The sequence below is a fragment of the Numenius arquata genome, chromosome 1 (assembly GCF_964106895.1).
Source record: "Numenius arquata chromosome 1, bNumArq3.hap1.1, whole genome shotgun sequence".
NCBI classification, from domain to species: Eukaryota; Metazoa; Chordata; class Aves; order Charadriiformes; family Scolopacidae; genus Numenius; species Numenius arquata.
This window is the reverse complement of record NC_133576.1, coordinates 43,837,169-43,851,247: the sequence shown is the minus strand read 5'-3', so window position 1 is coordinate 43,851,247 and position 14,079 is coordinate 43,837,169. Positions and strand designations below refer to the sequence as shown.

The 14,079-nt window shown below is 42.8% G+C and overlaps 1 protein-coding gene across 1 annotated transcript in view; it reads left to right on the top strand.

Annotated features, from left to right (window-relative positions):
* The window catches only part of RIPK4 (receptor interacting serine/threonine kinase 4), a 22,122-nt gene extending 10,940 nt beyond the window's left edge, over nucleotides 1-11,182 (top strand). Inside the window, exons 3-8 of the mRNA XM_074152420.1 lie at nucleotides 4,846-4,994; nucleotides 5,822-5,871; nucleotides 6,945-7,103; nucleotides 8,062-8,168; nucleotides 8,684-8,936; nucleotides 10,005-11,182. Coding sequence (XP_074008521.1) covers nucleotides 4,846-4,994; nucleotides 5,822-5,871; nucleotides 6,945-7,103; nucleotides 8,062-8,168; nucleotides 8,684-8,936; nucleotides 10,005-11,182 — 1,896 coding nt within the window. The remainder of the gene's footprint in view (nucleotides 1-4,845; nucleotides 4,995-5,821; nucleotides 5,872-6,944; nucleotides 7,104-8,061; nucleotides 8,169-8,683; nucleotides 8,937-10,004) is intronic.
* Nucleotides 11,183-14,079: the final 2,897 nt, after the last annotated feature.

Here is a 14,079-nt window from a genome sequence, read left to right as displayed (position 1 = left end):
ACTTTACTATGCAGGATTTGGAGAAAATGAAGTCAGCCTGCAACTTCATCCTTTTAGGCAAAAGCATTCTTTGTAAGTTCTTGTTTCTCTTACTATCTAGCCCGTTTTTTGCTGCTCCTCATCTCGTCTTATATATGTATATATACACACACACACACGCGCACATGTATATATGTGTGGGTACACACACACACAGGCAAATCCCACCAGTTATTTTTCGTCTCCCAGATTTTGTTTTTAAGAAACTCGAAGCAGGCTGAGCTGGTCTCAGCTGTGCACTGCTTTAAGCTCACTGTAGTAGCTGTTATTGGTTTTTTGTTTTTTCCCCCCCCCGCCCAGTGTTCCAATTCAAACCAGAGTCAGGAGTTAAGTTTGCTGCAGTGTTGTGCTGTGCTGATGGTCTTAACTAAATGTGGACAGGTGGCCTCAGTGGTCTTCACCTTTATTTGCTTCAACTGAAGAAGGGGCTGCAAAATTCTGAGTGTGGGGTTAGAAGAAGTCAGATGGCAAATTCGTTTATCAGAGAGCTTCTTAATGAGGTTGTTAACTGTAGGTCAAAGTAATACCCAGAGGCCAGGCTGGTAAAGAGCGGTTGTCTCGCTTTATTAGACTAGCTGATGTAGTTAATACAGCCGCTTCTTTTTATCAGCTGCAAATGCTCTCCTGTTATTAGAAATGAGAAGAGGCTTTGTTATTTTGTGTGTCCCTGCTCCCTGTTTCCCACCCCTCCTGATCAAGGTTTCCATGCAGGGCTGTTGTTACGTGGCTCTTTAATCCCAACCAACAAAGCTGGTTTTCACCTTGATCAATTCTCTAATTGATCTAATTGTGGTGGCACAGGGGAGGGAACAAGACCATCCCTGACACAGTAATGTAGATTTATGATGGATTAAAATGAATGTTTGACTGTGGCTTTGGTTTCTGCCGCTTCTGAAGAGAGCATTACAAACGCCACACCAGGTTTTGAGGAGTTAAGGTTTCACGGCGGGCTGGAAAAGGATGGCAATACAGTCTGTTTCAGAAAGACTTCTCTTAGTGGCAAACTGAAGTGTGTTGATAAACACTGAAGTAAAGACATATGTTTGAAGTGCAGATGCTGGTTGTGTCTACACTTGAAATTAATTTTTATTCCTAATTTTCAGTAGTCCCAAATCTGTGACCCATGCAAGTTTCTTTAAAATTTCTAGTGTTTCTTAAAGAACAAAATTCAAACAACCAGCCTTTCCCCCCCTGCTCCCAGAAAAACAAAAAAAACAAGGCCACCACCACCCACACACCCCCAACACCCAAAAAACCCATAGCCAAATGTGGTGGCATTCTCAATAGCCAAATGCACAGAGACTTTGGACAGAGACAAATACTGGATATGCCAGCAGTGATTAAAAATTAATCCGATGGCTTTGTTACCTATTACGATGAAGAAAACCTTTAACTGAACTCTGTCCCCGAGTCCATGGCAGTGGGTTCTTGAGTCTTATTTGCAGAAAAATGACATGCAGCATCAGAAGCTAAGTGCACTGTTCAGGATGGCCTGTCAGGAGTCATTGGTGAGAGCACCTTCCAAGGGCTAATTTTGGTCCTGGGACCTAGATCCCTGCAGTGTTTGGGAATAGCTGACTTCAGTAACCGCCGTAGTTATGTGAGTGTATTTACTATGTAAAAAAAAAAAAAAAAAAAAAGGGAGGGGGGGAAGCCAAACAGCAGCACCCCCCAAAAAACCAACCAACCAAACAAAAACGAAGCCACCAGAACTCCTCCAAAAAACAACTTGACAAACTCAAGCCTTTAAAACTTTGCAATTGAGTGTTTTGGTTTGTTGTTTGTTGTTTTTTGGTTTTTTGTGCATTTTTTTTTTTTTTAACAAAGTAGGATTGAAACATCCACCAATGACAGAAACAGAGAAAGATCTGTGTGCATAGCATACTCGATTGAAAACAAACCAAAAAAAAAAAAAAAAGGAAAAAAAATTATCTTCAGTTCTTGGAATCTCTCAGTAAAGTAAGTGTTGCTGGGAAGTGGGCAGGAAAACGTGTACAGCTCCCCTCCCCAGTCTCTACTCACGTGTTTGTTCTCATGCAGACCTTTTCAGAGCAGAGACCGAGCGAGCTGTCTGAACATGAACAGCCCCACTGTCTGCGTGGGCTTTGGCCAATGTGTTTTTTCTCTTCTTCCTACCTCTTCACCGCCTGTTTTGCATGAAGCAGTCTGTCGCCTCCGTGTCTCCTCTTAACTCTTGCTGATATTAGGTATGCTTTTGAAGCACGGTGGGATCCACTGATGTGAGGAGTGAGATTACGGGTTCTGTCGGGTGGTGGGGCAGGGCAGGTCCCAGGGTGGGCTGCCAGGGCTAGCGGGGATGCGGAGGAAGAAGCGGCGAGGGGTGCTCCGCTTCCACTATCTCCACCAGCAAGGGTACCTTGTATTGCAGAACCAGGTACCTGGCAAGCAATTTAAAGGCAAAATAGGTAAGTTAAATGGCAGTGTCTTCCACCCACTGCACAGTTCCCACTGATGTTTAAAGAAACTGCATGACTAAATACACCATGCAGTGGGGAAAATTCATCCTAAAGGAACTAATAAAAGGCACAAAAGCTGTCTGCAGAATCTTACTCTCTTGTTGCAGCCTGGAAGATAACAATTCTTCATTTTCCAGTGCTTTTTGCAGAATTTGATATGATTGAAGCTCTGCTCTACAGATTAATTTCCTATTAACTGGTATAAAACCCAGTCCTTCTCAGTAGGTAGGGGCAGGTTCACAAGGTAAAGTTCTTGCTAGCCTGGGGAAGGGTCTACTATGTACCTTAGCTGTTTCTTGGTTTGTAGGCTGAGACTGAGACCTCTTCTATCTACCGTGCTTAGCCCCTAGCCTTAGATTCCTGCAACATAGCTGGTGGCTCTTAACGCAGGAGTGTCACTGAGCTGTCTGTATTTCATCTTTATTTCTTAACTTAAGCAGTAGGAAACACGGTATTGTTTAGACAAAGAGGAAGGTGTATTACTTTAATTATGCCTGCATGCCGTGTGGATTTCTTAAGGTGCGTACAAGCCTTTGCTTCACGTTAATCAAAGGATAGCAGCGCCTCGCCAGGTCGGATCTGTTCAGACTTGCAGCAGTCGGTTCGTTTATTAACCTGACACCATGGGCTTGTGTGATGCTGGGGTTGTGCTTTTGTTCTCCTGTGGAGCTCTAAGTGCCCCAAACTCCTGCAGCACTTCCTGGGGCGGTTGATTCAGCTCTTCCCAGGGTAAGCTGGCTTGCGAACCTGGGTTTCTTGACTACGTACTTCTTTCCTGGACTCCAGTGATTTTCTTGATGAGGAGGCCAGCAATCCGCCTCCGAGAGTGTAGCCCTACAAGCATGAGAAACTATTCCTTCAGATGACTTTGCCTTCCCCCCCACTTTTTTTTTTCCCTTCTCAAGTCATTCCCGCATTACCCTACAGATTTAAGATACAGATGGACAGCAGGTTGAATATATCTGTGTGCTAGAGTACAGGACTTCTGTAGCTCCTGAGGATGCCTCTCTCGAGCACTTTGTGCCTGGGAGAAGTTCTTCCTGGAGGTGTGTTGGTTGCTTTGTTTGGTTTATGGCAAAGGGAGATTCCTAACATTTGAAGACTGATGGCTGTGTAGCCTGCCTGTTCTCCAGGAGGCCGAAGCTGGCAGCCGTTTTCTCCCTTTCCAGTAATGGATGCGTGTTACAACTAGCTTTGTGGTATCTTTAGACAGAAGCTTCTGAAAGTGTAAAGTTGGAGCCTATTTAAAAAAGAAAAAAAAAAACCAAACCCAAAGCTTTTTTTAATTATGCTTGTTGTTTTGAGGGAGAAGTTTCTCAAAGGAGAAGCTGTGAAGATCAAAAGGGGAATGAGTCATTGAAAAACCTGTGTATTTATTAGATAAAAAGAATATATAAGTTGGGGGGGCGGGGAGGAAATCTTATCTAACGTGTAGACAAAAATCAGTGGGCTGAGTGGTCCAAAAAGACTTGACATTTCTTGCAATTTCCACTTAGCATAATAGACATTTTTGACCAGTGGGAAATAAGTAAGACAAAGGAAATTCCTTGCCTATCTGTTTGCTTAATGATTGGTATGCCTTTGAGAGCAAATGAATGCATATTTGTTTGACACTTCAAATTAAAGTGGAGGTGTGTTTTCCTTTTTATAAACTTGCTGTCACTTGTTTTGTTCATTTCAGCTGTGTTCACTGCGTCACTGCACCAACTTGCCATATCTCCTAGTTGCCAAAAAGAATTCCCTGTGTGGGTTTTTGATGTGTGTGCGTGTGTGTCTTGGTTTGGGATTTTATTTTATTTTTTAAACGCTTGGTGCTTCTGGTGTTGGGCTTAGTCCTTGTTGGCATGGTCAGTGTAACAGCGGTATCTGAAAGAGCAATTCTCTTGCACTTACTGCAGAGCTCACGGTCTGAAAACAGGTGCCCAGAACACTTAAACATAACATACAATGTGAGGTTACACAAGGAAAAGGGGTGGCAGGACCAATAATTACATTAAAGTGTAGTTTGCACTAGCTAAATTTGACTAGTTTTAAATTACAATAAATTGTCGGTTTGTTGTGTTTGCCGTGTAATGGGCTGACATGCTGCTGCTTGCAAACAACTGCTTACTTTTTTCTTTTTTCTTTTTTTTTTTTTTTTTTGCTTAACCATAAAGAAAACCCTACCATAGCATGTTGCTTCCAGAGATGTTTTATTAGCTTAGTATTTCTATATTTTGTTGGGTCATCCTGTTACATCCATCGTTCTTTACAGAAAATTTTTTAAGGCCTCTGGAGTCTAATGGTAGCATGCACTTCTCTTCCTCTCTTCCTCCTCCGTTTTTTGCAGATTTCTGACTTTGGACTTGCGAAGTGCAATGGCTTGTCCCATTCCCATGACATCAGCATGGACGGCTTGTGTGGCACAATTGCATACCTTCCTCCAGAGCGCATCAAAGAGAAAAACAGGTGTTTTGACACCAAACATGATGTCTACAGGTCAGTTAGCTATGAAAACACTTAAAAGCTCTTTAACTAATGCTGTAAAATGAGCCCTCTTTTTCTGGTTATAAAACCTAATTGAGCATGAAACCCCTAAATCTGGTTTGAGCCTCATCTTGCAAAAGGGCATGTTTGCTTTGCTTTTTGCGATGTATTCATAGGGTAGAGACCTTTTAACAAACTGCAGCTGATCCTGGGTCTAGAGCGTTATCACTCCAAGTAACACTTATTTATTAGCAACTGGCATGGGAGGCACTCTGCCCACTTTTAATTTCCCCATCAAAAGGTACATCCTGACCTACTTTTCAAGTCTGTGACAAAATTCTTAGCCATCTTCAGTGGATTTCATCACTAGGTCTCTGTTCTTTCATGGTAAGGTCATTAGGAAAAGGAAATCATAGCTGTAGATTAAAAGATACGTCATATTCTGTATGGAATGTATTTCTTTAAAGGCGTCTTGCAGGGTAGAAGTATTAAATAAAATCCATGGTAATGCTTTGCTGCTCTTTGATTTTGTCAGTGTTGATGTGGATTAGTTGGTAAATACTATCAAGAACGCAGCAGCCTCCAGCAAGTCCCTATGTTCATGGCCTCAGGTTCCTCCCTGCAAAAACTAGACTTTCAAATCGTGGTTCTTGGCTGCATCTTCTCGTCTGTGTTCATCAGATGAATTAGATGCAGAAGTGAAGGACAAGGAAAGAGAATGTAGGAAAATAAATTATACTTCTGTGAGTTTTGTGGTGCTTCGGTTGTGTTTTTTTTCATATTTTTTTTTTTTTTAAAAAAAGCTTTACTAGAAATATATTTTTTGCATTTATTTGTAGCTTTTCCATTGTGGTTTGGGGAGTTCTTACACAGAAGAAGCCTTTTGCAGGTAAGTTTGATGTATTGTGGGTTATGTTGGAATTTTTTCCTTTCTGCTATTGATAAGCACATTTCCTGCCTCACCAAGCCCCAGTTCACAGGCATGTCCTCCAAATTCTTACAGTCTTGTGTGGTAGACACCTTTAAGCTCTCAAATTCTGATCACAAACGTCATCGTGAAAGCAGAACCCATGTTGCTGCAGGGGGCTGTAGTTGCACCTTTTTGTTTCTGCTGGAATTGGCTGTACAGACTCAGAGTAGTGTGTGGTCTGCGCAGACTTCTGACGTAGCTGCGGCCAACGAGGAACAGCGCAGAGCAAAGCCAACTGGCAGTTGACTGTGCTGTTTTCAGAAATAGCTCCTCTATAGAGAGGTTCTGTAGTTTATTTGGAGATTGTAGGTACAGAAGATTTGGTCTTTAAAAAAAAAAAAAAAGGGGGGGGGGAAAAGCTGTCTGTGAGAATAAGCCTTGTTCCACCTCGCAGTAAATGTACTGATCAACTGGCAGCTATTTATTCTGTATGACTTTTCCTGTGTGTATGACTAGCCCCTGCATAGCAAACATGTTTGAACAGGTTCCAGTCTACTATTAGCTTTTCTCCAAGTGAGCGATCCCGTTGAGCTCAATGGTTGACTTAGAGTCAAGAGCCACATTAATGCTCTGCTTGATTTGTGTTCTTCCTTCACCTTTATGAACGGTTCAGGTGCCTGGTCTAACTTAAAAGCTGTGGTTCAGTTTTCTTACAGCAGACATAGAAATCCAGAGAGAGGTAGCAAAGAACTGTTTGAGTTTTTCTCCTTGGTTCTGTGTTTTTTATGAGTGGAAAAAGAACACAGTCACTTACTGACAATTGTTTTTAACTGATACACGGGAAGCAGGTGTTACTGCATTGATGAAGGTATTACGGGAGAATAAGACCAACTTCTCCTTTTTCCCTGTTGGTAAAAGAAAGGACTCTAAATCTAGGAAAAAAAAATGCATTAAAACTAAATTTCAGCCTAATACACTGTTAATGCAGTTAGACAAAAGAGAAATCCTTCCTTTTGCTGGGAGATCTTATTTTGTGTGCTTTTGCTTTACAGAGGAAAACAACATTTTACATATTATGGTAAAAGTAGTTAAAGGCCACCGCCCAGAGCTACCTGCTGTTTCCAAATCCAGGCCTCATTCATGTAATAACTTGATCAAACTGATGCAAAAATGTTGGCAAGATGATCCTGGTGAGCGGCCAACATTTCAAGGTAAGATTTCCTCGTAACTTGGCTGCCCATTTATTCCTCTATGAGTCACATTATTGCTCAGGACTCTGTTAATCCTTGGGGTAAATGCTGTGAACCTCTGTGACAGAATAAATAGAGCACATTGTATGGCAGAGACAATGATACAGGCCAGTTATTCATTTGTGGAGGAAGGGATTATCTGGGGACAAGTCTGACCATGATGGTGTTATGTAAACATATCAGGAATAAGGACTGTACTGAACCAGTTGAACCATTTAGCCAGAAATTATGGCTATTTCCAATTGTCTGTATCGGGGCATATACCAAGCTGCTGGTGGTGTGGTTTTCACCATACCAAAGCATTGAAGGCCCTGGCTTTTGATATTTACTGTTGTATGCTGAGAAACTGAATTGTTTTCTTGTAACGAAACAATTTGTACTGTTGTTTTTCTGCCAATAAAAGGCAGCTCTGGTGAAAAGGCTTGAACTTGCCCAAAGCACCTGTTATGAATTCAAAGGTGCAGGAGGATATAGCAAGTATGTTCTCCAGGTAGCTTCATTTAGCATTAATGGGAGAGATTTGCCTCTTCCCTCTCCCCCTGCGCAAACAAGGTATGCAGCCTGAAGGGAAGAGGGATTCCATCTTTTTGAAAACACATGTCTAAGTCTGCCAGCAGTAGACTGGTTCCCATTTCACAGTCCTGCAGTGTAGCCACCACATAACATCAGTCTGGTCTGAATGCGAAAATGAATTGTTCAGTCAACCCCATGCACTCTTTGCTTGGTTACGTGCTTGTACCTACTGATGAGGTGATAGATGGAATAGTCAAAATTGGAGTTTTTCTCCCACAGTATCTCAAAGATGTTAAGCTCCAATGATAGAGAAAGGCAGCAGGGCATCTCAGAAAAGTCTCCTATTAGAGGAAAAAAAAAAAAAGCCAAAGAACCAAACCAACCCCTTCTCTTGCTTTCTTCAAAGAAATCACTTCAGAAACAGAGGCCCTTTGTGAGAAACCAGAAGATGAAACAAAAGAGATGATAACTCAGGACCTGGACAACAAGAATTCCCCAGAGCAGCAGCCTGAGGTATTTTCTCTTTCCTTCTCTTGTTCAAGCGCACTAGGTTTTGCAAGGAACAGGTTCCTCTGTGACATGGAACTTTGCAAGCAACCTTCTCTTTGCCACTTATGAGCACCTTCTTGCCTGATAGAAGCGGGTCTTGGTGAAGGACTGGATTGCAAAAGTGACAGCAGATGCATGGACCAGCTCAGGGAAACCTCACTGCAGAACTAAGTGCTAATCAGACTGTTGAGGGAGAGCTGGACAGTTAGGAACTAAAGGCTGGAACTATGTGGGTGTGACTGATCTTAAAAAATGCTGTAGACAGAAGAGCCATGTGGCTTTAGTGGCTGTGTGAGTGCTGATGAAAGCTGCCCTCCTGCATCTGAAAATTTTCTGTGACCTTATTCATAGGTTTCATCTAGCACAAGCAGTGCTTAAAGGCTACCTGCAAACTAACAAACTTATGTTTCTTCCTGTGGGGCCTCATGCTCAGTTTTCTTGACTGACCTTTCTAAAATGCTTGTGTGCTTCTCTTGAAGGGGATGTCCACATTACCCCAGCCGAAACAGGAGCCTGCTTTACCATCAGTTAAGGATTACAGTCTCTCAGAGTTGTTGTCCCAGCTGGATTCAGGGATTTCACAGACTATGGAAGGCCCTGAGGATCTCAGCCGCAGCTCTTCTGAGTCCAAACTTGCCTCCAGTGACAAGCGGCTTTCAGGAGTTTCATCTGTAGATTCAGCTTTTTCATCCAGAGGCTCCCTTTCCCTTTCCTTTGAAAGGGAGAGCTCAGGTAAGGGTCAGGTTTTTCTTTGTTGTTGTTTATTTTTGTAGTTGTTTGGACTGGGGCATGAGAGTCAATAGGTTGGAGAGTAGTCATATAAAGAATAACATTCTGGAAATCACTGTTAGCCTTGCTTTCTCTTGCTGTCAGCACTACAAATTTGTTTACTGGAGGTAGTTATTTAAAAAAAAAAAAAGAAAAAAAGAAAAAGAATGAGTTGGTTCTCAAATATGATCTAATGAGAAATAATACATCTCATTTACTTTTGAAAAGAAGTGACCTGAATTCCCACCAAAGCAATTTAGAGAATCAGTCATGTAAAGGTTGGTTGGAAGGGAGGCCACCTAGTCCAGCATCCTGCTCGAAGTGGGACTAAAGCCAGTGCCCAGTCAGGTCAGCTGAGTTTGTGGCTTTTTTAGTTATACTAAGCCCAAGTCTGAGCACCACATTGCGTGCCTTTGGTTTTGTTTTTCTTTTCTTTTTTTCTTTTTTGAGAAGACTCAAGCCACTTTCTCAGCAGTCCCATGAACATTGTAGTAAATACCCTCGCTGCTGCATACACACACCTCTGTTTTCAATCCAGTACTGCAAAAACCAGGCATCTATTTTCCAGTTAGGCAAACAACGATTAGTGCAGGGAGGTCAGCCATAGCATCCTTAGTTCTTCATTTCACAGGAAACAGAATGAGAGTAAGCGGGGCTTCAAATCTGACCTGAAATTGTTCTGAAACTGCTGCAGGGCATGGAGGCGGGAGATTTCTTTGCAGTCAAGTCATTGCTGAAGCCACCAGATATGTTAGCCATGGGCAAGTAAGGTTTGACGGGTATCAGAATTGTGACGGAGTCTTTTCCATATAATAGTTTGGGTTGGAAGGGACCTTTTAAAGGTCTTCCATTCCAAACCCCCAATGAGCAGGGACACCTTCAATTAGATCAGGTTGCTCAGAGCCCCATCCAGCCTGACACTGAATGTTTCCAGGGATGGGGCATCTGCCACTTCACCTCTCTGGGCAACGTGTTCCAGTGTTTCACCGCTCTCATTGTAAAAAAAAAAATCTCTTCCTTCTATCCGTCTAGATATTGGTACTACAGACATACAGAAGAGGAAGCTAACAGAGGCCATTTTATCTGGAGATACCAGCAAGCTGATGAAGATTCTCCAGCCTCAAGATGTTGATATTGTTTTAGATGGGAACTCCAGTCTTTTGCACTTAGCTGTTGAAGCTGGTCAAGAAGAGTGCGTCAAATGGCTTCTCCTGTACAATGCTAACCCTAACCTCACCAACAAGAAAGGATCTACCCCGCTTCACGTAGCCATTGAGAAGAAAGTTAAAAGCATTGTGGAGCTGATTATGGCTAGGAAAATCAATGTTAATGCCAAAGACGAGGATCAGTGGACTGCTCTTCACTTTGCTGCCCAAAACGGGGATGATTTCAGCACCAAAATGCTGCTTGATAAGAATGCATCCTTAAATGAGATAGATTTTGAAGGCAGAGCCCCCATCCACATAGCCTGTCAGTATGGCCAAGAGAATATTGTGCGGATCCTGCTGAGAAGAGGCGTTAATGTGAACATCAAAGGAAAGGATGACTGGGTGCCACTGCACTATGCTGCCTGGCAAGGTCATCTCCCCATTGTAAAGCTTCTGGCCAAACAGCGGGGTGCAAACGTGAATGTGCAGACCGTGGATGGAAGGACCTCGCTACACTTGGCCGCTCAACGAGGACACTACCGTGTTGCTCGCCTTCTTATAGACCTGGAGTCAGATGTCAACATACGGAACACACTCTTGCAGACTGCTCTCCACATAGCTGCTGAAACTGGCCACACAAGCACGTCGAGGCTGCTCCTTAAGCACGGTGCAGACATTGAGGCAGCAACAGCAGAAGGATACACCGCTCTGCACTTGGCATCTCGCAGTGGCCATTTAGCAACAGCAAAGTTGCTGATAGATGAAAGGGCCAGTGTTCTAGCCAGAGGCCCTTTAAACAGGACAGCCTTACATCTTGCTGCAGAAAACGGGCACTCTGAAGTAGTAGAAGAACTTGTCAGTTCAGAAAATATCAATGCTTTTGACAGTGAAGGGTGGACAGCTCTTCATCTGGCTGCACGAGGAGGGCACACAAAAACAGTTGAGGTTCTTCTGAAGCATGGGGCGCACACTGACATGCAAAGACCCACATGTCAGACCCTGCTACAGCTCACTCAGCAGAGCAGTAATAGCTCAGTTACTGTGTTGTTAAGTGAGACTTAAGCAAAAGGTACAGAACTTGCTACCTTTCTACATGGTGCGAGAAGGCTGCCGGAGTTTGACTCACGAGGGCCTTCTCCAGTTGTGCAGTGCTCATCAGCGGTGTCAGCTGATGGACTGAGGTGTAACCAGCAGAAGCTACTTGTGTTTTGAGTGTGCAAGTGAGAGCACACATGGACTAAGGCCAGATGTAAGGCTAAAAGCTGGAGTTTGCCATGCTGTGGTCTTATCGGTCATTCTGCGTGTGCCTGCCCTGTCTCTATTGACATTCCTCTCCCAAGGATGTTGTGAGAGAAGGATGAAACTTGTGAGTTTCATCCTTGCTTTTTTTTTTTTTTAATGTGCCAAACTAATTTAAGAACTAACATTTTGCTTTTTTATTTTCCTCTTCCCCCACTGAAAGCCTCCAGCATAAAATAACACAAATCTGTTTGAAATTAAAGTAAGAGATGAGGAAAGGGCTATTTAAGAATATAGTTATTCACATTTCAGACTCAAAAAGTACTCTGTTTAACAGAGACATTGATTACAGATTTCCATGTACTCAAAATTGATGAGGTGGACTTATTAATGAGGTAGGATCCCCAAAATACATAAGCAGAAGCAAAAGCTTAACACTGATATCTTCATATACAGTACCACCTTGTATGTATTCCAATATCAGTAAGCTGAACTAGGTGCTTAGTGGTTTGTCTTAAATGAAAAAGTCAAAAGCTAAAATTCATACTGGACTGTAACTGCATGGTATATTCTAACACCATTATACCAATTTGCGAAACAATGTTTGGAGGGGCTGATGACTACACTGATATACTGTGTATATAGTATTTCTACCTGTTGTATGCTTTTTTCTACTGAAGAAAATAGATTGCTTAGAGTGGGTATGTTTTAATACACCTTTTAATTTCACTCTTTTCAAAGTTCAAATGTGATCTGTTATTAATAAAAGATTGTGTTCCATACCTATCTGTATCTTGTAGTTGTTAAAGCAACTGAAAACCCATTGACCAGCAGCAGCCCGAACTGTTGACGCATAAGGCTGTCTTCAGTTTTACATTACCTTTAGCTTTCATATGGAAGGTAAGGAGCTTGAATGAATCAGAGATGTTAATTTCAGAATAAATTTACAGAATAAAACCCACATAACCTAGCCTTTACATGCATAACACACTGATGTACAATTGGGATGCTTTGCTTTTATGCAGTAGCTGTTCAGGGAGTTTAGTTTTCTTCCCCACCTTGAAGCCAAGTCAGATCTTCCCTGTTGACTGGTGAGCTGCTGCCCAGACAGGTACTTCACCTCTCCTTGGTGGTGTGTTCCCACCATGCATGCCACAGAGCAAGCAGCAGTGTCGTGCTTTGTTCCCACCTCCCCTGACAGGAAAGCTGCTTCTGCTTGAGACTCTTTTTTTTTGCACATACCTGATGGCAGTGATATGAATGCCAGTACTACCTCAGTATCTGATTTTAGGAGTCAAAGTGCTCCTGTGGGAATCTAGCCCCATGAAAGTCAATACTTTCTTGAAAAACAAAAAGGAGCCTCCTGTCATTGGAGATGGTAGTGGCAGAGGGCGATAATGAAAGGAGGATGGGTGCTTGCAGAGGGGGCAGGGAACCTGCTGCTGTTTGATACTGTTCCTGGCTCCAAGTACCTGTTTGTAGCTCCCCTAGTTCACTTTCTTGAATTTCGAGACAGTTCACTGACTGCCTAATGAAACTGTATTAAAGAACAGATGGTGAAGGCATGCTCATGCCAATATAAGGAGGTTACAAAGCATTATACCTCTTACTGGAGCATAGCAGTCAAAGCAAGCTTCCAAAAAGTGCTGACAGTGAAATTTCTCATTAAACAAACAAAACTGTAATTTTCTTACTGCTTCCTTCAGCTTCTTTTGAGACCAGTAAGATTGTCATGTTTCATTAAGCTGTCCTTAATCAGTCTCTCTTTATAGCAAATTCAACCACAGACCACTTAGTCTCTCAAGTCCTGTGCCGCTGTGATTAAACACTCGGCCTGGCCTAGCACACACCATACCCTTCTATTTCAAAGTCCGCCAGTCAGATGTGAGATAGGCAAATACCTCTGGAATTAAACTGAACTGCAGAAGAGCTGTAAGACCAGGTAACAGCAGTCTTATGCCTCCCAATAAAGGTGGTGCATGCCAGCTAGGCAAGGGGAAAGTACACTTATAAAATGCTTTTAAAACAGCTCAAGCACTGCTTCGCCAGTACATTCCTTCAGTGCCTAATAATAATAGCGCATTAGCTTCTAATTAAACATGAGGCCACACTCATGAGTCTTGATTTTCCATGCCATCTTTCACAATACCAGGCACCAGCTATGCATTACATAGAAGGCAACACAGCTGGCGCTGGAAAAAAAAACAATGAAGGGATTGCAACGACATGCTGCCGGCATCGGAGTGGGTATTTTTCCCTGTGAACCAGCCTTCCTTGGGGGCAAGAGGGGTGAATAGGGGTGCTAAATTAGCACTAATGCAGCAATTATGAATTATTGTTTTGTAACGGTCTCCTGCGGGTGACTTTCCTGGTCGTATGTGCACTCCTCTGACTTAGCAGAAGCCCTAACCGAGCCGGCTGACCTAAAGCTCACAGGCATTTCTTTGCCTCTTTCCAGTCTTAGCCACGTTCTTTAAAAAAAAAAAAAAAAATCCCCAAATTACACAGAACGACGTAATGGCAAAGTTAGGCTTCGTTGCTACTCACCTACAAATAAATCCCTCTATACCAAATGAAAAAAGAAATCCCCAGACCCAACCGTAAATGCACACTTGCTCTCATCTGACTTCTTTTCCCTGGTTGAGTTGGGAGGTTGAACTCGGCTGCCCCAAGTCTGAAAGGAAACCTGCTCCCCACACCACTTTCTGCCGGCTTCCCTC